Here is a 25,076-nt window from a genome sequence, read left to right on the forward strand (position 1 = left end):
AAGAAAAGTAATGTTTAATCATTAGTAAAAAAATTGTGTTTTTCTAAGATGACAATATTCTATAATTAATGAATAAAAGAAACAATCAATGCTTTGTTTTAAGCTTAAAAAGACACCTAGACAATTAATCTATGTTCTGTCTAGCTAGATTAAAAATACATAATATGTATCTTTTTTGTTATTACACCATAAAGGAGTTTATGTAGTTGATTTTTTAGTAATTACAGTTTTAGTGACTCGTTTTAATTGATTCCTGTAAAAATCTATGAAATATTACAAATTCACAGAATTAGAATAAAATTTAATGTTTTTTTTGTATTGCTTTTATGTTAAAATGTTTTGCTTTCTTGGGAAAAGGTTTATTGGCCTTACATTTCCAAATGATTTTTTATGCTTGGTCGCCTTAGTACAGTAAAATCCATTTTTATTGTAATTTCTATGGTATAAAATCAAAAGATTAAATTGGACACCCCGTAGAATATTTTTTTCTTCTAAAATTGAGACAATTTTTTAATATTCTAATTAAATAAAGCTTGACAATTTTTCATAACTTTAAAATTATATACTTCTTTGGATAAACTTTGCCTTTTTTTATATAATAAATTTTTTTATCGTATTCATTCGAATCCGGTGGATAGGAACCGGTTCTCATCCATACGAAAAAACTATGTCTAGCATCGTATTATAAACGGCTTTCTACGAATTTAAAAATGTACAATCATAAGATTAAAACCAGTTTTTTAGCCTGTGCCTTCGGCACCTCGGGGCAAAAAAACTGGTTTTAATCTTATAATTGTACATTCTATATCCGCGGAAAGCAGTTTATAATACGATGAAAGAAATAACTATTATCATTTTTATTAATTTCAGGGACTTTTTCAAGAAGAGATATGAGATTGTGGTGATGATTGAAGGTGTTGTCGAACAAACTGGAAATTCTGTACAGGTATTTTACTTCGGCTTATACCAACAACGAAATTAATTCAAAAAAATCACGAAACCTATAAGTGATTTTCTGCTATCGTTGAGGGGCAACACTTAGTAGAGTTGAAGACCTTTTTATCTGTCCCCCCCCCCCCCCACCAAAAAAATCATTTTAGATTTATTTCGCCTATTGGCTATACCTTATTCCTGGTTTTACTAAAAACACGGGTTTATCATTATTTGGGACAAATACATAATGTAACATGCAGTCAAACGTCTTTGTCAAGTCGAAATATTCTATCACTAAATTGGACTTAACTACAACATTAGATTGTAATTTAATTCTTATGTGTTATACATCCTCTCTAATGATAAACAAAATTACTCCTTCTTTGGATTAAATTATTGGTTAAGTTTGAAACCTACTTGTTTGAAACCACCTAATCAAATTTCATATAAGAAAAAGAGTAACCAAAATTTAACATATAAGATAACTTGGTTGTAAAACTTTGGATACTAGTGTAATTTCAAGTCGAATGTCCTCTCCCTGGATTTTTACCATCTTATTTCTTTAGGCTCGTTCCTCCTACATGCCGAATGAAGTGCTATGGGGCTACAGATTTGTAAACCTGTTGAACTTCAGACCTTCAGCTGCACAATATAAAGTTGACTTCAGCGCTTTCAATGCGGTCTACAAGGTAAGATTAAACAGGGATTGGAAAATGGAAGATATTTTGATTTGCTTTCTAATTTATTTAAAACTAGTGGATGCTACATTAGAGCAGCTAGGAGTTTTGTATTAGAGGGGCTAGGTAGGGTATAAAAATAGCCAAAAACCATCCCAAGACTTAAATCTGTAAATATAACAGCCATACCAATGTGAAGCTTCCCTTAAAAGTTCATTCCCATATAAACAACCCCTTAAATAGTGGATGTGAATATTCATTTACTTCCCTGGTATCTCATTTATATCCCTGGTATGATTTTAGAAGATTTTTTATTTTTTTTTGGAAGATTTTAGAATTTTTATTAATTACTAAAAGATAGAATAATGAAATAAAAGGAAATAAATGAAAATTAAAAACCAAAATTAAACCACATTTTAGCATAAAAAAATGAGTTTTTTGTTTAAATGAGAATGATATTCCTGTCCAGTTTTTTGTTTAGGAATGAATATTTCTTACCCTCGTGAATAAATGATGACCTATCGGTCCATCATTTATTCCCTCGGGTAAGAAATATTCATTCCTCGTGAATAAATGATGACCTATCGGTCCATCATTTATTCCCTCGGGTAAGAAATATTCATTCCTAAACAAAAAACTGGACAGGAATACCCCAGTTCAGTACTTACCAAAATCTTAGGCAAAAAAACCTACTACTTTATATAAAGGATATTAAGAGAAATTGTCCTTTCTTTCTCTTTCTATGAGGTTCATAAGCATTTCAGGAAAACAGTAAAAGTGTCTGACTATGACGTCAGAAAAAATTAACAATTAACCAATGAGAAGCCAGTATTCACAATGGTAAAATATATAGCGGCCTCTCATTGGTTAATTGTTAATTTTTTCTGACGTCATAGTCAGACACTTTTACTGTTTTCGCATTTCAGAGAAGCTTTATTAGGTCCCAGGCTAATTTATTTATTTTAAGTTAGGGTAGCTAAATTACTTGAAAAGAAATGGCTATATAGTGTGAAACTAAAAAGAATTGTTACTTAATAAATGTGATTGGTTAGATTCTTGCGGATAATACCAGAATAGCCTTGAAATAAATATAATGTAGTTTTAAAAGGTAGGCCGACAGTCGGATTTGATCAACTTCGGTTTAATGGATGCAGCAAAATTATCTTTAATGTAAAACTAGATGATTTGCCCCTAGCCTCTAGCGACTTTTACCCACAAAAGATTAGTTACTAACGAACAGAATCGTAATTAGTTGACATAAGAGGTTAACTCACAGTCAAAATATGAATTTTACATATTAATTAAGACGTTACAAATTGTTTCAAGCATGTTTCCTCTCTACAGGTTTCCATGTAGAAATTCTTTATAGTGCCTAAAAAAATGACGCCATACAATACAAATAAACTATGATAGGCCAATAAAAAGACTAAATTTCCAATGGCATGCCATTATAAACTTTAAATAACCATTGGTAGGCGAGTATGACGTTATTTTTTATAGGCACTATAAAACGGTTCGTCGATGTAAAAATTATACTATCCCTTTAATTTTTTAGGTAAATATGGACAACAAGAGCCAGAAGGAGCGAGATGATGAGAATGGGGATGATGGGGGAGACGGGGAGGACAGCGACAATAACAAGAACGGGTCAACGCCAGGTTTTCAATCGCTTAACCCCTGCTAATCTTTTTTGTAGTTTTTTTATCAACACAAGACAATGGTCATAAAGTATTGATCAGAATTTAGAATAATGTAATACTGTAGATTTAATATACACTTAATGCCTTATTGTGCTTATAACTTTGATGTTAGTATAAAATGCAAACTAGCTGCTGTATTTAATAGATATTTTAGTAAGGATTAATAGACAATAAAGTGTTTTTATTAAGAAATTCATGTGCAATATTATCCTTAAATGGCATTAAACAGGACATTTTTATAGCATTTGATGACATAAGAAAAACATTTTGTAGCATTAAATGTAAATATACTTTTGGGTTCATTGAAAATAGAATAATTTTTTAAACTAAAATCTATTAAGAAGAAATTTTTATTAGTAAATGTAATAGGTAATTTAAAGGGGGGGGGGGGGGCTGTTACCTAACGGATTAACATTATAGTATTGATTTATGAAAAAAGGATGATATATGAAACTTAATAACCATAACAAATATCATGTGTGTAAGCGTTAAACCATTGTTTCTTAAAGTTTGGACCTTAGAAGTCATTGAGTAGGACGATACACTTTTGTAAGGCCATTAAGTATCCAGCTCAAGCTACACATCCAAATAATTATGACTTGAAACACTCATACGAGCTCTTCTGTATTAATTACTAGCGGCTCCGCTCCTAGTATCTAGGGACTTTGTATTCAAAGGGGCAGAAAAAGGCTGGAATATAGCTTAAAACCATCCCAATACTTAAAATATAAAAAAATAGCATAAAACCATCATAGGACGTAGGTGAATCTTACCTAAAATAGAGAACCCAATCGGTTCAGCATCCTTGCTACTTTATATAATAGGATGTCTAATAGATCAATAAATGCAACTTTTTGCAGTCGCGATTGAAACTGTGAACCTTAGTGACGTCTAGCAGTGTGGTGCTACCCTCCCCCCACCTGTCCACACCCAGTACCACCATCAGCAATGACAGATACAGGCACTTTGACGAAATTTAATCCTCATTTATATCCTTTTGATTTCTATAATATCAGATGAATAATGCAAATTATCATTGAAAAAATCTAAGGTTGAAACATATCTTAACTACTACAGGAATCATCATGTAAAGTTTGAAATCGATAGGACAATTCTAACATGCCTAAATTAACGAATAAAAGCTATCTATCTAGGACGGACGGACCGACCCTAATTATAGAAAAGCTTCGCTTTTAAAAATTCCCTGTTAAATTTTGTCAAAGAGATTTATTCAGAAGTTGTGTAGAGATTCTTCACATGGTGTAGATAGGTAATATTTAAACTGGAGATTGTGTCGCTATCCTTGGAATAACTTGTTCTTAGTGGAGTAATTACTGGAAATAATCGTTCTTGGTGCTGATTTTCTATTCAATATCTAATGAAACATTTAGCATTAAAGCCTAAAATAGAGAATGAATTAATTTTGACACACTGTGTTAGAAATGCCTCAATCCTTAATAAGAAACTATGACAAATACGAAAGATACGAAAATTGTGAAAATTAAAAGATTAAAGAACTAAAAAGTGCGGAACTATTGTTATAAAATTTACACAAGACACAACTGAAATGGTGCTACGCTCATACTTTTTAGTTTATAGAATATTTATAATTTATAAATACATACACTACTTCATATTTATATATTAAATGTATAATAATAATTAATTATTTGATTGTATGTAAATTATGATCATTTGTTACCTCTAACCAACATTTTTAAATATCGCGTAAAATCTTATTGAACAAGGAAAACTTTGTCAACGGGTAGTGGAGCAATAACAAGCTACGAACATTGATTACTTTCAACTAACAACATGAGTTGCAGTATTTAAAAAAATTTCTTTGAGTGTTGACGGATGTACCCACCCAGTCATAGAGTAGCTGCGCATCTAAGAATATTAATTTAATTACTGAATCTATAGAAAAAATCATGAAATTAATTTGTTAATTTTTTTTATGTTATTTAATTACCAGTCTTTAAAATAACTCTACCAATATATGTCCCAAATGTATGTATCATGAAAAAAATTATACCGGTTGAAAAAAATGCAACTATAATTTGTTCATTTTATATGTTTTGACAAACTGAATTATATCAAAGCTCTATTATTTGTACATTAAGATTTGGATTAGAAGGAAGGACATCTTTTCAGGTTTTAATTAATTTGTATCTGAATTTAAATTGTAGCATATATACATTATACATGAATGACTGAAATTTCATTCCAAAATAGGTTCATAGAAATATGCTATTTTAAGCACTAATACTACTTAATATAAATTTAGGAAAAGAAAAGCCCATATAAAGCAGCAAGTTACATTTTATTAAATTAAATTTAAACCAGTGAAATGCGCCAGACAAGTCATAATTAAAATCAATTAAAGTTTCTGATTATCTGTCCAAATTCTTAGATTATTAGTCAAACAAATTTTGTATAAATGAACTATTATTTTGAACTGTGTAATATAATAATTTAATATATTGAGTGTATGTAATAAAAATATGTAAAATGAAATGTACCAAATCATGTCAACTACAAATGTACCTTTTTACTATAAAATAAATATTTATAACATTTTTTTTATTAGTGAAACTCAGGATGTATGGGAGGCTGTTTATTACACTAGTCCCCAAAGCTTTAATAACGTTTTTTTTATTCAATGGCGTAACAAGTTTGGGGACTGTTATGAGTGTCTAAACGTTTCAACCAATATTTGTAATCTACAAAAGAGTGAATTTTGTGTATCATCATTCGTGGATGCACATCAATTTATCGGCTATTGTCTTTTCCCGAATAGATCGCTGAGTAGGACACTTTATTTGTCCAACGAATAACCGAACTTGTTGTTCGACGTCCATACATACTTAGTTCAAAGGTAGAAGCACTGTACTAAAAACTTTCATTTCACAGAATCATCTGATACATAAGGACTTTAGCAGTCCCCAATTTTCAAGGATTGTTCTCCATTAGCAGTAACCGCTGATTTTTGTCTTTCTAAGGCCTTCTTCAGCGGCCGCAGATTGTACATTAACATTAATGTACTAGCGGCTGTCAACCTCTGTAGTTGCTGTGTTCCTCTCTAAAATGTTTCCTTGATAAATTACAGCATTACTAGAGATATTCAGTTTGTTTGACTTTATAAACGCAGTTGATAATAAGTTGAAATTAAAAAACTCGTAGGCAGTGTTGCGGATCCGCATTAATTGTATGCGGATCCTCCAAATTTGGTCAGTGCGGATACAGATCCGACCGGATTCTTGACAATAAAAATAAAATCACCAAATTTTTCAAAAAATATTTATTCTTTAATCTCGAAGAGAGAAGAGTGTGGGAGTGAATCAGCTGATCTTAACAAGGTTACCAGATATTTCAAAATTTGTAAGTGACTATTTTATATAAATTTAGTTAAATTTTTCCGGATCCTTGGACTCAAAAAAATGCGGATCCGGTTCCGCAACACTGCTCGTAGGTATACAAGGCAGGGTTATGAGTGAAACATGAAGTTAACATTAAATTTCTATATAACAGAAAGACTATATGATCAAAACATTCGTCTGCTGAAATTTCATATTATTGTTTGATTGTTTCAGGATAATTTCCTAAGCTATTATTGTATTTCATCCATATACCTGAGAAAACAATGAATTTATTATTACTTGGATGTTACACTAGATTTTCTTGTTCTGTAATTAAGTGAAACTCGCATAGGGCTAAAATAACGATATCCACAATACCCTCCCGTCCTACTGGATGAACGAACTGACCAATAGACGAGTATAATAAACCTAAATTGGCGACAATTCCCCCCCCCCCTGTCATTATATCCACGTATATTCTATATCGATCGATTGAGAAAACTTCAGTCAACGCAACATAATTAAATAAACAATAATGATAAAATCTGACGTCTATTCAATTTCTAGATCAGGAAAGTTTTACAAGTGAGTAGAACAATTTTTAAGAATTTTATCCAAATACAAAATCACATTTTTAAAAAGAATTTTAACCACAAGTACAAAAATGTTGAACCAATTAAATTCCATAAAAATAGCCTATATTATTGTTATTTTTATAATCCTTGGTCTAAGCTTAAAAATAAACTAAAATAAACGTAAATATGTATTAAAACATTTCAAAACTCAAAAAGACCATCACATTATTAGAAGGAATCTATAACGCCATCTCTTTTTTTTTACTAAGGAAAGTTGTCAACAAAAATGCAGGGAAATAATTTTGAACATATAAATATAATAATATCGTACAAATTACATACATTTAGTAACACACTGGAAATTTTTAAATCCAAATCGGCGATTTATAAATCACTGAATTATTACAGAACAAAACGCTTTATAAAAATAACCAATAAGAAAATAATGTGTTTATAGCAAATGCAAAAAAAAGGTTTTTTATATTAATCTTTTAAAAAACATTTGTATTAAAAACATTATTATCTTATCTTTAAAATCAACAAACTCTATAATCTGTTTCAAGTATACTGGTAAGCTTAATTAGAAGATTTTGAATGGACCAAATAATTCAAATTTAAGTATTTGAAGAAAAAACCTCTATTATATCATCAGTAAAACAAAACAGGAAATTATAAATCCCACAAGGTGCAGCTCACAATTACAATTGCCATGCAGCAATACTTGAAACTTTTTAGTTAGATATTCAAATGGGTTATTGTGAATTGGAAGAACGGTTGTAATTCTTACACTTTGTAATATCTTTAAATTATAATAAAGTCGCTCTTCCAATAATACAATAATGCATTCATGTATCTAACTGTTTTATGTATGAGTTTAGATAATTCAGCTTAAGCTGTTCTGTTGTCTTGACTGCAACAATCTCTCCACAGCAGCGTTCACATCACCAAAAGTTGCAATCAGTGCTGTAACAAAAGAAAAGTAAATAATTAAATAATTCATTCGATGTTCTCATTGATTCCAAACAATTTTAATCCTGTAGACACGTCAAAATTATTGTTTTAAAAATAAAAAATACATAAACCAACAGACCTTAAAATAGAAATTGGTAATCCCTTTCATCCTCTTTTTTCACCCAAAACTAATGGTTACACCCCCCTATGAAAACCCTGTGCATGCCACTGGAATAAACCTACCTTGAATGTTGGCCTGCCTATCAACAAAGCCCATGCTAGCAAGCTGATCCAGCTGGCTGGCAAACCTTTGTTCTGGGGGCTGGCTGCCGTCACCTGCGCGCATTTGACCCAACATCTTAAAGAGAATGATCATTATTATGAATGACAAACCACATGTTCTTTTTTATTTTCTGGCGTCCATTAGAAATGTAATAAAATACAATCGTACAGGGATTTAGATGCAAAAAGAAAATTTAGTTTACAACTTCCTAGGGTCAAAATAGAATGTGTTGTATTTTTAAATATTTCTTTTACTGGTGGAAAAGCTTTCACACATAAGATTATGATACCATATCCCTCCAAGAATATATTAACTAGAAGTTGATTATGCAATAAGGTATTAATTGAAAATAGAATTTAGTTACACCAGTGCCGTGCACAGCTATTCACCAATGGGATGTGTAACCACTAGGATGTGATAAAAGAGGAGAACAGCCAGTTTCCGTTTTGAAGGGGGTGTCGTTCCCTACTACGCCTCTGAGCTTCACTACAAATAAAAGCTTTACCTGTGCCATCAGACCAGAGAAAGCATCATGCTGTTGTTGTGTATTAACTCCGCCGGTGGGTGCTGTTGTATTTGTTGTTGACTCTCCTACAATTATACAAGTAATTTTATTTGTTTTTTTTTTAACTCCAGCAGTGATTTAAAATATGGAAAAAGGATCAGATAGACAATGAGACACCTACAAAAAAGAAAAATTTTAGGTAGCAAAGTAGTATGCAGTAAAAACATTAAAATCTTTTATTTTTTCTACTTTAATGAGAGGTTTGTATTCTAACCCGTGCCACACTAAAGTGATAGAGAAAAAGAACCAACCTGGTGTGGTACTAGCTGCTGTAGTAGCTGCAGAACCAGCCAGTCCACCCACTGGAGGCATGGATGGCAGGCCCATGGAATTAAACACATCAGGAGCTGCTACTCTCAGTCTCTCCATGCCCTAAAAGATATTAATCATTTTTAGTAATTCTTTTTACATTAACATTAAAGGCCCTTTAAGATCACGCTAACCGCTGTACCCACCGAATTCTCCATCTTGGAATGAATTGTGTATAGTTCTCGGAAAAGTTTAACTCTAATATTTTGATTTTAAGTCGTGGGTTGGTTATAAGATAACAATGATAATTATAATTTTTGCAAGTACTCTGAAATCTTGAATTGTAATAAATGTACTATGCAAATACATAACCCACTTTAATCCCTTTCCAAAAAGTCTTTAACCCTAAAATTTAGTTTCTTCGGGGAGTGATCTCTGGAATTTTTGTAAGTAGAAAATAAATAAGTATATATGTAGAAACATTTTAAAAACCTGTTGAATCTGCATAATGGCTTGTAAAGCCTCTGGATTGGCCATTAGTTGTTGAACAGATGGGTTCTGCATCTGTTGAAGGAGTTGGGGCATCATGGCACTCATCTAGTAGATAAGAAATATTTAAAAGAACAAAGACAAAATTTTCAATCAGAAAATAATAAAGAACATTACCACAAAAAAATTAATTAAAGGAATGCAAAGAACTTACAACAGACGAACAAAGGTTTAGTGTTTTACACCTTTTTCAATCCCTTTACACACTCTCCAAAGGACCACTTTAGATAAAGCCGTTAGTTATCTATTTGAAGTATAAAGTCGGATTTTAACTCCTTTTGACATAGGAATTAAAAATGCGCAAAAAATGTAAAATCTAACCTGTTGTTGAAGCTGTGGGTTACCAGCAAAAGCTCCCTGCATAAGAGTAGCTGCCTGATCAGGGTTACTCTGCAGAGACGAGAATATACTCTGCATATATGGTGCAGACATCATCTAGAATAATAATAATAATATTAAGTCTAGCACTCAAGACTTGATTACTCTGCAGAATTAAGAATATACTCTGCATATATGGTGCAGACATCATCTAGCAATAATAATAATATTAAGTCTAGCACTCTAGTCTTGGTTACTCTGCAGTGTTGAGAATATACTCTGTTATATGGTGCAGACATCATCTAGAATAATAATAATATTAAGTCTAGCACTCTAGTCTTGGTTACTCTAAAGAATTAAGAATATACTCTGCCCAGTGCCCGTGCATATAAGGCGCAGACATCATCTTAAATAATAATAATATTAAGTCTAACACTCTAGTCTTGATTACTCTGCAGTGTTGAGAATATACTCTGTATAAATGGTGCAGACATCATCTAAGATAATAATAATAATATTAAGTCTAGCACTCTAGTCTTGATTACTCTGCAGAATTAAGAATATACTCTGCATATATGGTGTAGACATCATCTAGAATAATAATAATGATATTAAGTAGGTATAGCATTCTAGTATTGATTACTCTGTAGTGTTGAGAATATACTCTATATATATGGTACAGACATCATCTAGAATAATAATAATATTAATATTAAGTATAGCACTCAAGTCTTGGTTACTCTATAGAATTGAGAATATACTCTGTATAAATGGTGCAGACATCATCTAGAATAATAATAATTAGTGATGGCAATCCGTCGAATTTTTGGACCGGATTCGGATTCCGGATTCTTAAAAAGTGGCGGATTCCTTGCGGATTCCGAAATTATAATTTTTGGCGGATTCCGGATTCGGATTCCAGATTCTAGCAATATTTTAAAAGGATTTTTAAAAAATTTTTAAAATAACGTGCTACATATGTCCTAAAAATCAATGTTCTTGGTGTTCTCACTTCCGAGAATCGAACCAGATTTTAAAAGATATTATATATAATGATGAAAATCTTTGCCTTCAAAGAGGAGGAGTTGAAAGAAAAAACTCAAGACGCTAATTTTAGCCTACCATTTAAGAATCCGGAATCCGCTATTAAAAAACGGATTCCGAAATTGGCCAAAAATTGGTCGGATTCCGGATACGGATTGCCATCTCTAATAATAATAATAATATTAAGTCTAGCACTCATGTCTTGATTACTCTGCAGAATTAAGAATATACTCTGCATATATTGTGCAGACATAATCTAGAATAATAATAATAATATTAAGTCTAGCATTCTAGTATTGATTACTCTGTAGTGTTGAGAATATACTCTATATATATGGTGCAGACATCATCTAGAATAATAATAATATTAAGTCTAGCACTCAAGTCTTGTCATGATTAATATTATTATACTCTGCGAGTGCGCATGTTATTTTAATTTAATAAGTCTAGCACTCAATTCTGGATTACTATGAAGAGTTAAGTATACTCTCATAGCCTAGGTATGTATTTTATAATCAGATATCATCTGGATTATTGACATAAGTCTAGTACTCTATTTTGTGTCATTAATGAGATTATTTTTACCTGTGACATAAGTGTTGGATTCTCAGCCATCTGTTGCATTAAACTCTGCATGCCAGGTGAGTTCATCATGCCACTGCCTTGTCCCTGACCAAGCAGGCTGGCCAGGCCACCAAGATTGCCTTGTCCCAGGAGGCCAGGAATACCGCCTCCGCTGGTCGGTGAGGTTGCACCTTAAAAAATTATTAGTTATTCAAAATGAACCTATCAAAAAATAAAAATATATGTAAGCTATATTAAGCAATTAGCAAGTTTCTATGTGCTAAAAATTGTTTAAGTGAAAACAAAATTACACACAGAAAAATACACATTATACAATCACAAAGCTGCAATGGTGATCTAATAAATATTTATGGGAATTATATAGAGATCCCGTAAAAAAAGGTATTCAAAACATTCTGTAAAGCTAAACATTTATATGTAACTTTTTTATAAACATGTTTGAAAGAAGTTACCTAATAAAGATTTTTAGTTATTAAGGATGTTCTAAATGTACTAGATACTTGGTTTTAAGGGATAACTTCATTAATCCTGTTTCTCTTTAAAAGGTGAGCTTAAAACCCCAGATATACAAAGAAAAAAAGTACGTGGTCCCCATTGTAAGGGGGGCAGCGGTTCTGACACTTTTGCCTAAACAGGGTGCATAGGCTTTGTCTTAGGAGTGAGAGGATAGGTTATTTGGAGTTGATTTTACATTTGGGATGTATTTTCCTTAAATCTAAAAAAATTTTGGATTTGGCCTCCGGTGCTGCAGGCTTGAAGGTTGTCTTTGGACAGGTAAAAATGGCAAAAAAAATTTTGTTTGAAGAGTTAGAAGTCAAATTATAAACAAAATACCTATGCATCTTTTTAAATGTTATTTACATATTTGAAGACAAAAGATGCATGTTTTGTTTTATAAGTTAATTCAAAATTTTTATCTTAAATATAAGGAAAATACATCCCAAATGTAAACTTTTTCCCCAAATAACCTATCCTCTCACTCCTAGGATAAAGCCTATGCACCCTTTTTACGCAAAAGTGTCAAACCGCTGCCTCCCTTATTTCAAAACGACAATACTAAATACATTTTAAAGGCGTGAAGCCTAGTGATGTGTTAGTATTTTTCCTTGCATATTAACTACAATTTCCATCAAATGTATCACGGACTGACATGAAAATAGGCCACGAACTGACTAGAAAATTCTCTAGCTTACTTTTCTATATTTTAAAAAACAAAATCCCAGTAGGTTTATAGTTAGTATTCATAAAACTATAATTAACTAAATATATGCACATCAACACCCAAACAAAACACAACAAACACAAAGACAAAATACATTATTTATGTGTATCTTACTGGTAGAGGAACTATTCTGAGTGCCCCCAGGGGCCCAGGGATTAGGGGCCGGTGCTGAGGTTTCTGTGGATGGAGTGGGTGTTACGTCTGTCCCGGTATTGTTACCACTCAAGGCCTTATTAATTTCCAGTCAACATTATGCTGCATTTAATAATTTCAATATGAACAAATATTAAAATGGTTTATCAACTATAACTATTTATAACTATTTTGCCTTAGCTAAGAAGCAACTCAGTAAAGTGTGACAAAAAAACTCCAAACATATACTTAATATCTTTTATTTTTGTGACTAATTACCATGAAACTTTCATCCTACTTCATGTATACCTTAAATTTCAAAATACCTTAAAGCTTACATACCTACCTACTGTTTCAATATTTTTTGAAATTTCCAAAATGCATGATTAATGAAAATCATTTTGAATAAAAATTAATGTCTCTTAGAAATATAAGATTTTAATATAAAAATGCAAGTAAAGTGCTCAGGTAACTAACGATTAGAGGTATTTACATTGTTTTGAACTCTATGGGCCCTTTTTTTTATAGCTGAGATGGAAATTGTCCATCAAACTAAATTAATCAAAATGTAAAAACCAAAATATATTTTCTCCATTAAAAAATGTGAAAGTATTTTTGTGTAAAATGATGACTTCCTGCCTGGAAAGGATTAGGACCACCCATAGCATTGAGAACAGGCTCCTGGATGTCACGATACATCCTCTCCAAAACATTTCTTCCACCTAATAAGGTAGGAATAGCACAATGAAAGATAAATTAATCTTCCCCCAATTCATAAATTCTGCAGCCCTCGTTTGTATAAGAATATTCTTGGAAGCCTAATTTATCTCCGTTGTCATTCCCTCCATGGATAAGGCGTTAAGTTGAATAAAGTTAAAGTCAGACTTTGTTATGTTTAATGTCTGAATTAAATACCTAGGTAAGGAATTTAGAATTTGAAATTATTAAATGAAGATTAAATTCCATTACGCATCAATCAGATTTTAATTTAGCTTAGGACCGTTCTTAACAGCACAAAAAAAATACTTCTTTCGAGTATATGTTTAATTACCTATGAGTTTCGAAGACTTTTTTTTATAAATATAATATTTGTGTTTTATATTCTTGACTAGTATCTTAATTTATAGAACACTTATTGAACTCCATCCATTCAGCACCAAGCCACCATAATCATTTAGATATTTGACATTTGAAGACAATTTTAGATGATACTTTCTTTATAAATATGAAAACTAACTTTCATTCTTTTTCTTAAAAATAATAAAACAGACTATTATATAATATCTGTAGCAAAGAAGCTCGTGACTTTTAATAAATGATTGATTGCCATACATACATACAAACATTATAAACGATTATCTAACTTCGCTTATTAGAGCTTAACAAAAGCCATAAGCTAGTTGACTAGGTAGTCTTACGTGACCCATCGTATTACAAGTCTTACCTGGCAGAGACTCAAGGTTCTGCATTTGTCTGTCCATTGTTCGGGTCATCTCTTGTAAACGGGACGGATTTCGTACAATATCCATCATCTGAAATCAAGAGCAAAACTCTAATACAAGCTAGATAAGTTTAAAGGGATAGATATAAGATTAGTATTTATAAGCTGATGTTCTTAATTGATGTAAGGGGGGGGGGGGGGGAGTTTTGACACATTTGCGTAAACAGTGAGTATAGGCTTTATCTTTGGACTGAGAGAATACGTTATTAGGGATAAAATCATTCTTATATGATGTATTTTCCCAAGTTTAAAGATTTTTTTTGGATAGGCCTCCAAGTTCAGGAGCTGCAGGCCTACAGGTCCTCTCTGTACAGTTAAAAATTAAAAAAATAATTTTTTTTGAAGAGTTAGAAGTCAACGTATGAAACAGAATATGAATTTTTTTCTTCAAATATGTGAATAACATTCAAAAATATGCATATTTTGTTTCATAGATTGACTTCTAACTCTTCAAAAAAATTTTTTTTTTTAAATTTTTACCTGTACAGAGAGGACCTGGAGGCCAGCAGCTCCTGAACTTGGAGGCCTATCCAAAAAATCTTAAAACTTGGGAAAATTTATCATATAGGAATGATTTTATTCCTAATAACCTATCCTCTCAGTCCAAAGATAAAGCCTATACTCACTGTTTACGCAAATGTGTCAAAACTCCCCCCCCCCCCCTTGTATTCAATTAGACAGTACCACAGAAAAGAGGCGGAAGAGAAACTGATCCGCCTCCCCCTTAGTAATGGTAATATTTTGAATAAATGGACATCTAGAAATTCAAATGATTATAGGTTAATGAACTTGTTTAAGTCTACAATCTACATGGAACTATCCATTAGGTTATATAGAGATGTAGTACTGTTTATCATTAAAGAAATATAGATAATTAAGTGAGAGGAATAATGATGAGATTCCTTAGAAATGCATTTAGTACATTTAAAACAACTTGAACAGAGCTGGATCTTTAAATCATTTCAATGGTGCGCGAAATCGGGGAGGGCCAACTTTCCACCAATGAGAGCACAGCATTTTACGAAATGCCGTGCTGTGATTGGCTGAAACCCCGATTTGGCGCACCATTGAAATGATTCAAAGACTCAGCTCAGAATAAATACAGTTAAGCTTGCTAATATTAGAAAGCTTTTTATCATTTTTTCTTTACCTACTAAGATGTTTCTATATGTACTAGTTCAATATTGATTTTACGGGATCTAAACTTAATCCTATCTTCTTCTTCAAAATATAAATATGATTGATTAGGGTATTAGATGTGTACCTGTCTCAACACTTCTGGGTTATTCAACATTTGTCTTATTTCTGGGTTTCTATCCATAACTTCCTGCAAATAAAAATACTTTAAAATAGCAATGAAAATCAAAACAAGGTCAGGCATAAATGTTACTAAATATTATGGTAAAATTCCTTATAATTGGATATCAAATAAAAAATGTAAAGGATTAATCTGTAGTACTATTAGGTAAATAATATAAGGTCAATAGTGTGATCAAAAACTCTTTCTGTGATGTTTTTGACGATAACGATGCATTTTCTAAGTGCAATAATTTTTTGTTTTATATTAAGAAGAAACTACCTACATTGAACCAAAATTGATATCAGATTTGTTATTTTTTAATAAGGGGGGGGGGAAGTTCTGACACATTTGCGTAAACGGTGATTATTGGCTTTATCTTTGGACTGAGAGGATAGGTTATTAGGGATAAAATCATTCTTATATGATGAATTTCCCCCAGATTTAAGATTTTTTGGATAGGCCTCCAGGTTCCGGAGCTCCAGGCCTCCAGGTGGTCTCTGTACAGGTAAAAATGAAAAAAAAAAAATTTTTTTTAAAGTTAAAAATCAACTTATAAAACAAAATATGCATATTTTTTCTTCAAATATGTGAATAATATTAAAAAAGATGCATATTTTGTTTTATAAGTTGACCTGTAACTTTAAAAAAATTTTTTTTTTTTCAATTTTACCTGTACAGAGACCACCTGGAGGCCTGGAGCTCCGGAACCTGGAGGCCTATCCAAAAAATCTTAAATCTGGGGGAAATTCATCATATAAGAATGATTTTATCCCTAATAACCTATCCTCTCAGTCCAAAGATAAAGCCAATAATCACCGTTTACGCAAATGTGTCAGAACTTCCCCCCCCCCCTTAAATGTTCAATCGGAGTAGACCCTTAAATCCGTGTTGTACCTGCATTTGAGGATTTGATTCCAACATCTGTCTCATAACATCTGGATTGCTCATGAGGCTCTGGGTCAGTGGATTGTCTAGCACCTGACGGAGCATGTCAGGATTACTCATCAACTCTCTCTGAACTCTCTGCTGGGTCTCCATGAAGTTGGCGGAGCCCATACCCATGTTGCCCAGACCTCCTAATCCGCCGAGTCCCCCTGCAAACAATTCAATATTATCCTAAAAGCTGGTTAATATTATTTTATTTCAATCTTTTACTACAAGTAAATCAATATAAGTTAAAAGTAAATGTAAAGTGACAAATCTGTAAGTAAGTTTTGCAGTCTTGTCCCTTGAAATGATGAAGCGTTTTGAGTTAAAAGTATACAATTTCTAACCCCATACCTACTTTATAATCCTTACTAGCGGCTACGCCCCTAGAGGCCTCTAGTGGCACTTTAAATGTTTTTGTTTGTTAAAGTTTACGATAATTCTTTATTTTACGGATACCTCTTAATGTTACGTTGAAATCTCCCAGATTTCAAGAAAATTTTCAATTTTTTTGTCATTTCTTTTGGGAGGCTGGTAGTACCCTCCCCCAAAATAGTTAAAAACCTTCCCAGGACATATGTGAATCTACCCTGTTAAGAAGAACCCGATCGGTTCAGCGGTTAGCGAGATCCTTCGGTACACACAGACAGACAAACATCCTGTTACTTTAGTACAAGGATATAACAATTATAATTTTTAGGGGTGGCAATCCGCCAAATTTTCGGGTCAGATTCGGATTGCCAGCCCCACTACTTTTAAAGTCAAAAGTATCTAGATGACATGTTACTTAGAATGGTTATGTACAAGCTGGATGGTAATTTGGTAAAGGTAAATATAGGAAATTCTATTTAGAAGTTTACTCTGAGTTAATCAGTCAAAAATGTAATGTTTGCATCACAATAATTTGATAAGCCTTTGGATAAATATTGCATAACTATAAACATTAGTATTCTTCTTGAACATTTCAAAAATATTGAATATATGACAACAATAACAAACCTAATCCAAACGGCGTAGCTGCTATATTGGGTCCAGCAGGAGGGGCTGGATTAGTCGTATTAGCATCCGTTGATCCACTATTCAAATTGTGTTTATTAAAATTATTTTTCTTTTCATTTGACGCCCAAAAAAATGTTGTTCACTAAGGTAGATGATGACGATTAAACTAAGAACAGAATTAAAAGGTACAAGATATTCCAGGCTTATCCACATGATACTAAGTTGTATGGATTTGGATATTGTCGATTTTTTCAAATCTCCAACCTAATGTCTATGTTTAATATCTTTTCGGGATATATACAAAACAAATATTTTGTAATAAACATTCCTGGATGTGTCATTACTGGTCGATTCATTATTCCTTGCGGCGTTATTAGCTGTATTCTTAATCACAAGATGCACGGTCATACCATCCTGAAAAAAAATACTTCATTAATAAACATTTAACTTGTGACACTGCCTAGGTATATATTTTTACAGGGGTGTATATTCTGCACAAGATTTATTTTTTTTCCCCTGCTACAAAATTTTTTATTTTTCTTCCCCCCCTAGTTTTTTTCTCACCAAGTAGGGGGAAAATGGAAAAATATTTTAAAAACTCTATATTTTATTTATTTTATCCCTCCTACTACACATTTTTAAAAGTTTTTTTCACCAAGGAGGGGGGGAAATGGAAAAAATGTTTTCAGTTTTCTTAATTTTTTCATTTTTTTTCCCTCCAACAACTTATTTTTTATTTCCCCCCCCCCCACAGTGGGATTTTTGGTCATTTTTTAAATTTCCTCAATTTTGAGTTAAATGTCCCAGGGGCTAGTATTACCATTCAAAAGTTGCCATGCAACAGATTTTTTTATATACTACAAAATTAGGCAAAATACAGCCGTTTTGCTGAACGTGGTCAAAGGAATATTTTTATAAAGTGAATTTTTTCATTAAAATCATCATACATTGCTTTTCCTACTTTTTCCTAGAATAAATTGGTTTAAAAATCTGATTAAATGATATGTAACAATATTTCATTGATATATACAGATGTTTCTACTTTAAAATGCAAAGAAAAATAAGAAAAGTTGTCATAAATCTGTAATTTAAAATCCAAGAACACCTAATATTGCATCTTAAAATAACCTGTATTTTTTACGTTTAAAGGTTTTTCTCACTTGGGGCTACGAGGTGCCAAAAGTTATTTAGGCCCTGATTAAATTCAAGTATTCATAATTCAGGATTAGTTCATAACTCTTGGCACCTCGTAGCCCCAAATGAGAAATCCAGCTTAGAAAATAGATACTGTGAAGTTGTCTATAATACAAAGTAGCTTGATGTCTGTCCGTCTGTCCGTCTGTCTGTCCGTCTGTCTGTCTGTCCCTTAAGATCTCGGTAACTACTGAACCGATCGGATTCTACTCTTCAGGGAATATACCTACTGGTCCTGTGGTGGTTTTAGGCTATTTTCTTGGGGGGTGGGACACGCCTAACCCCCCCAAAAATAAAAAAAAACCACCCCCCAAAATTTTTTTTTTTACATTTTTTGTAAAATCTCAGTAACTGCTGATCAAATTGGGCTCTACCCTTCTGGGAATATACCTACTGGTCCTCTGGTGGTTTTAAGCTATTTTCTTGGGGGGTGGGACACCCCAACCCCCCCAAAAATAAAAAAATCCCCACTTCCAAAATTTTTAATTTTTCAAAATTTTTGTAAACAAAAACCAGTTATTGGGGTGGGGGAACCCTACTGAAACAAGGGGCAAAGCCCCCATGAATTCCCCCCCCCAAAAAAAACAAAACAAAATTTAAATATTTTTTTTTTTTAATTTTAATTTTTGTGTATGTGAATAACCTAGGTTTAATTTTTACGAATTGAAATTTTTGGGTTTAATTTGTACAAATTAAAATTTTTGTGCGTAAAGCGCACAACCTGGGTTTAATTTTACCACAGAGTAATTAAACAAAGAATAATTTTTAAAAATATTTCTATTAAGGAGGGTTGACTTCCCATAACTATATAGGGCGTAGCCCCTAGAGGCTAGGGGCGAAGCCGCTAGTATTAATATAAATTAAATACCATTATGAAGTCAAACTACTAAAAATTGATATGATTTAATAACACACATATTTAATCTTTAAAGGTTACCTTTCCGTTTTTAATAGTGAAGCTATTCTGTAAATGATACGTCCGTCTGTCGGTACATCTGTCCGTTAGAAACATTATTAGGGAAAACGTGAATTTCTCGGCTGCTATTTAAAAGACTTTATTACCATACTAAGAAGCATCCAGATTATAATTTACTAAGTCCTTCAGTCTATCGGTAGTGGTCTGACAACCAGTTGATTTATATTTGAACAAGGATGACAACATTCATAAAAGCAAAGCTCTGAAACGGGGTGATAGACAAGCATTAAGTCATGTAGAGCGTGAATATGTAAAATATATATAAATAAGTCTTGTCAAAATTTTGCCTAAATTTTTTGCATAAGTTCTTAAATATAAAATACTGTTTAAGGGTATACGGACATTGTTAGGAATTGATTATAGAGATGCTTCGCTTATAATATTGTACTTATAATATAATTTAAAAATCAACATAAACGTATGGACATTCTGGTAATGATTATAGGGTTACACTTTACAGCACTAATACAGGAATCAATAGAACAATGTTAACATGCCTAAGTTAACGAAAAAGCTAACGTTACGGACGCAGGGACGTACGGACTGACCCTAATTATAGAAAAGCTTCGCTGTAATTTTAGATAGACAGCTTTTTTGGGGGGGAGGTGGTAAAGATTTACCTCATTGATGGTAATCTACTCTATATAAAACTAACGTCTGCGCCCCTAGCATCTAGGGTATTTGAAGGGATATAGAAGGGCAGAAAAATAGCTTAAAACAATACTCAGGCTTATTTATAAAAATAAAATAGCCTAAAACCATCCTATAAGAAGCTTCCCTCTAAAGAAGAACCATATCGGTTCAGTGGTGAGTGAGATCCTTCGCTACACACAAAAAAGCTTAGTACCTTATATTATAGGATATACTGAAAACATATATACAATGATTATTATGAAATAGTTTTAGTAACAAAGCTGCTCAATTTTTATAAATGTGCGTATGTCTTCCTTTCTGTATTTCTGAAACATTTGATTTCTAAGCCACTATTTTTTTCTGTCTGTCCTTTAACTTTGTTTGAAATACTTAATTTATATTGTTCTTTCCTTTCAATGGTCTTGGTTTCTAAATTTATATTAGTCCCTGAATCCACTTTCATGAAATTTCATTTACTGTATTACTAAAATTTTCCATCCAACTATTAAAATTTTAAAATAATAAGGATGACAACATCCATTAAAGCGAAGCTCTGAGACGGTGGGAAAAACGAACATTACCACTTATAGATTGTCATAAATAATCAGAGCATAAATGTATAAAAGTTGAACAGAAATGTAAGTAAATTTGTTGAAAAACTTAATAATTACAGGATAATTACAAAACTTGTTGTTAAAAACAGTTAAAAATTGCCATGTTAAAAGTGGACATTCTGGTTATGATTATAGAGTTGCTACACATTCTAAATCGTACGTAACTACTACAGGAATCACCATGCAAAGTATGATAAGTTTGATAAGACAATTCTAACATGCCTATATTAACGAAAAAAAGTTATCCGTTCCAAACAGATTGACAGACGTACGGACGGACCCTAATTATAGGGAAGCTTCACTTTTAAAAAAGATTTTACAATATAATAAGGATGACAACATCCATAAGTAATAAAGCACCAAAAAACTTGGCATAAACAAAAAGGCAACTTGAGTTATAGAGCAGTTGTTTAACATAAAAAGAGAGAGATAATATGCAAAAACTCTTTTGAAGCATGACAGATAAACGGACAAGATAATGTATAGATTAGATGCACATATATTTTAGCTGTGAAAATTACATTTTCCCCATAGCGTTACGGACTGATATCATATATTATATTTTTTTTTAATGTTTAAAAAGTCATATTTGATAAGTTATAGGAGATAGTTAAAAGAAAACGATCAACAAGAAAGTTAAAAAAAACTTTTGTATAAGTAATACCACGATACATTAAAAAAAAACTCTTAGATATCCTATAATATAAAGTAGTAAGATTTTTTTTGTCCAGACTCCAAAGATTAAGATCTCAGTGAATACTGAACCGATTGGATTCTCTAAATTAATCCTGTGTTGGTTTTATGCTAATTTATTCTCAAAATTAAGACTTGGGATGGGTTTAGGCTATTTTTCTAGCGCTTCGCTGTCCCTTTAAATAAAAGCCCCTGGACTCCAGAAGAATAGAAGAATATTTTTACTATAAACATCATTACTTAAAATCAGTATCGAATTGAGAATGCATATAAAATCTTGAAGAACATCACATTTTTTTCCTATTTTGTATGGTGTATGTTTGCAGGGCTCGGCAGCCTGTATACCTCGGGAAACCATTTACAATTTTAAATATCAACTGAAAGTTTGAACCTGACCCAAGTATAACAATCCCTCTTATCAAAAATCTTTTAAAGCATCATAACGGGTTTAAATTTACGGCTTAGTCACAGCTGTTGCGCAGCTGCCGAGCCCTGTATACTATTTATTGATAACTTAGAATAATATATTATGTATATTAATCATATACACCTTAAAAACTCTCCAAAAGTTTTAATTGAGGTCTCAGTCGAAGTTAAAATAAATTTTTTTAATATGAATAATTTCAGAAATTTCGAACTTTTAACTATATGAGTAGATTAGTTCTAGGGACATTTTTCTTATATAAAATCACAATAATATGTTTATAATATGTTATATTACATAAGCTATAACCTGTATATGAAAGGTTTTAACTTTATTTTTAGATAAATAGATAATATTTGTGACTCATAAATTTAAAAAATCCCCAAAACAGCCAAAAAACCCACTGTGCCCCCCTGAGCAGGGGATCCCATGTAGAATATACACCCCTGTATTTTTATGTAGGCTATTTTTAAATAATGCATTCACCTCACCTCAGTTTTCGGTATCGGATTTCCATCCCTGGTTTTAAAAGTTACAAAGTAAATTCTTTTGTAAGAAAACTTGAATATTGAAGAACCTACAATGTTTGGTAAAATGTAGAATACTGACCTTGATATTATGGGTTGATAAAGTCTCATGATCTTTCATAATTTTTCCTGCAAAGATGAGGCACAAACTCTCCAATGGCGCATCTCCAAATTTGCTAGATATTGCTTCTTTAAACTAAAAAAATAAAAACATTTAGTATAAATCAAAGACTAAGAATTAAATTCTAAATAGAAAATTTGTTTAATTCAACCAACAGCATTTAAGGATTAAAATAAGAAGGCTGGGTGAGATAAGTGTATTTGGAAATTTTACGATAGGTAACATTAATTAATTGTGCGCTAAATTGATACAGTCAAAAAGGGTAGGTACCTATAGAGTTAATTTTATAACATTTTTGTGTTTTGCTCTATTAAAGGTATATTTTTTTAAAACTGTTGGTTACCTTTTTGATGTCAGCATTTGATTCAATTTCCACGTTCTGTTTCTCTTTTGGGGTCTTGACTGTAAGTGTGATTTTTTCTCCTTGCTGTAAATATATTAAATGTAAAAAAGAAAACATACTAACTAGCTAGATGTATCGAGAAAAAAAATTACTGACAAAACAAATATATAAAGCATTCAGATGAACCATTATGAATACCAACTTAAATGTAAAAAATATTGTTTAAGTTTACATTTTCAAATGACGTAATGCAGAAACCCCTTAATAATATTTAAAGAAAAAAAGCCATGTTTTACCGAAAAATAGTGTTGTGCGCATAGACCACAGAATCGTAAATAAAAAGTAATAAAATAGATCCTGCATGGTATTATTGGGCCTTTATATATAAGTCAAGGTGGGGGGGGGGGGGGGGAGTTTGTACAGTTATAGGAAATGAAAATTTAGTATCAAATTTTGCCCTGGCCGTTTGGGCTTGTTTTTATAGTTATCAACCTAATTCTTTTTGTAAGCTCTCTTATATGATTGGATCTACATGTAAAATTTGGAAAATTGAATTTTAGGACTTTCCCTCTAGAGGCTAGTGGGGCAAAAGACCCCCCCAAACACTAAAATTTTAAGTTATGAGCTTGTTTTTTAAGATATCGAGCTGATTTTTTTAATGGAACCTTTTATTACACAGATGAGTTGATTAGCCTAATAGCCACCCCATATTTCATTTTTGCACTTTACTTCTAGGGGCTTTTGGGGTAAAACAACCCCCCCCAAATACAAAATTTATAAGTTTTAAGCTTACAAGCCCCTAGAAGTAAAGTGCAAAAATGAAATATGGGATGGCTAATCAACTAAGTTATGCAATAAAAGCTTCCATTTAAAAAATCAGCTCGATATCTTAAAAAATAAGCTCATAATTTAAAATTTTAGTGTTTGGGGGGGTCTTTTGCCCCACTAGCCCCTAGAGGGAAAGTCCCAAAATTCAATTTTCAAAGTTTTACAGCAGGTAGATCCAATCATATAAGAGAGTTTACAAAAAGAATTAGGTTGATTACTATATAAAAACAAGCCCAAACGGCCAGAGCAAAATTTGATACTGAATTTTCATTTCCTATAACTGTACAAACTTCCCCCCCCCCCCTTATTTATGAACGAGGGGATGATTATATTTGTCTAATTGTATATTTGTCAGTATGTTTATTCTTTAGCAATTAACTATTTCTCTAAAATATCTTACCTCGCTCATGTTGATATATTTTTTCTTTATTTATGTAATAAACTTGAAAATTATTGATTTGTTGGAACTTGTGTTGGCTTATCTAAAATGATTATTATTTTTTTTCTATTCTTTATACAATCATTATTATTGCGTCAGCTCTGAAATATAATTAGTTCTAGAACATTCTCCATGAGTCCATATCAAGTAGATAAATAAATCATGTATATACGTGTAAAACTTTTCTATTTCTAACCCCAAGATGTTTCTTTTCAACCTAATTTTAAATTTGAAATGCAGGGAAATGCCAAAATTCTAGGCTAACCAGAGTCGAGCCGGCAAATTGTAACTTTTAGGACAGATTCAAATCTAACCTTGCCAATATAATTATGTAAAAAAACACTCTAACTACAATCTAATAGTACATTCCTGTAATATTAGGCATATTTTGTAATCCATATCAAATTATTTTCAC

The 25,076-nt window shown here is 31.9% G+C and overlaps 2 protein-coding genes across 8 annotated transcripts in view; one reads left to right on the forward strand and one right to left on the reverse strand.

Moving 5' to 3' along the window:
* LOC145333993 (G protein-activated inward rectifier potassium channel 3-like) overlaps positions 1-5,887 on the forward strand; it is a 32,938-nt gene extending 27,051 nt beyond the window's left edge. For 2 of the 5 annotated variants that reach the window (XM_080179270.1, XM_080179290.1), the window contains 5 exons: positions 871-946; positions 1,500-1,622; positions 3,166-3,268; positions 4,196-4,271; positions 4,546-5,887. In XM_080179270.1, coding sequence (XP_080035396.1) covers positions 871-946; positions 1,500-1,622; positions 3,166-3,268; positions 4,196-4,271; positions 4,546-4,576 — 409 coding nt within the window. In that variant the 3' untranslated portion in view covers positions 4,577-5,887. Of the gene's footprint in view, positions 1-870; positions 947-1,499; positions 1,623-3,165; positions 3,269-4,170; positions 4,272-4,545 lie in introns of all 5 variants that reach the window. The other 3 variants (XR_013884668.1, XR_013884671.1, XM_080179278.1) reach the window with 3 other exon arrangements.
* A 1,321-nt stretch (positions 5,888-7,208) lies between these two features.
* On the reverse strand, positions 7,209-24,793 carry Ubqn (ubiquilin). 3 transcript variants are annotated; one of them, XM_080179413.1, is made up of 18 exons: positions 24,623-24,793; positions 23,395-23,478; positions 23,013-23,126; positions 18,198-18,283; positions 17,870-17,946; positions 16,838-17,037; positions 15,908-15,970; positions 14,587-14,674; positions 13,782-13,864; positions 13,125-13,239; positions 11,789-11,958; positions 10,163-10,276; positions 9,785-9,889; positions 9,295-9,415; positions 8,984-9,069; positions 8,439-8,553; positions 8,103-8,207; positions 7,209-7,971 (listed from the first exon to the last, which is right to left on the reverse strand). In XM_080179413.1, exons 1-17 carry the CDS (start codon positions 24,629-24,631, stop codon positions 8,128-8,130), a joined length of 1,710 nt encoding a protein of 569 aa, XP_080035539.1. In that variant the 5' UTR covers positions 24,632-24,793; the 3' UTR covers positions 7,209-7,971; positions 8,103-8,127. The 3 variants fall into 3 exon arrangements, with proteins under 3 accessions (XP_080035539.1, XP_080035548.1, XP_080035553.1); XM_080179422.1 differs by having other exon boundaries at positions 7,953-8,207; positions 17,870-17,949; positions 18,201-18,283; XM_080179427.1 differs by lacking the exons at positions 7,209-7,971; positions 13,125-13,239; positions 13,782-13,864 and having other exon boundaries at positions 7,992-8,207.
* Positions 24,794-25,076: the final 283 nt, after the last annotated feature.

Source organism: Acartia tonsa, chromosome 2, assembly GCF_053477335.1.
Source record: "Acartia tonsa isolate MP-2025a chromosome 2, ASM5347733v1, whole genome shotgun sequence".
Lineage (NCBI taxonomy): Eukaryota > Metazoa > Arthropoda > Copepoda > Calanoida > Acartiidae > Acartia > Acartia tonsa.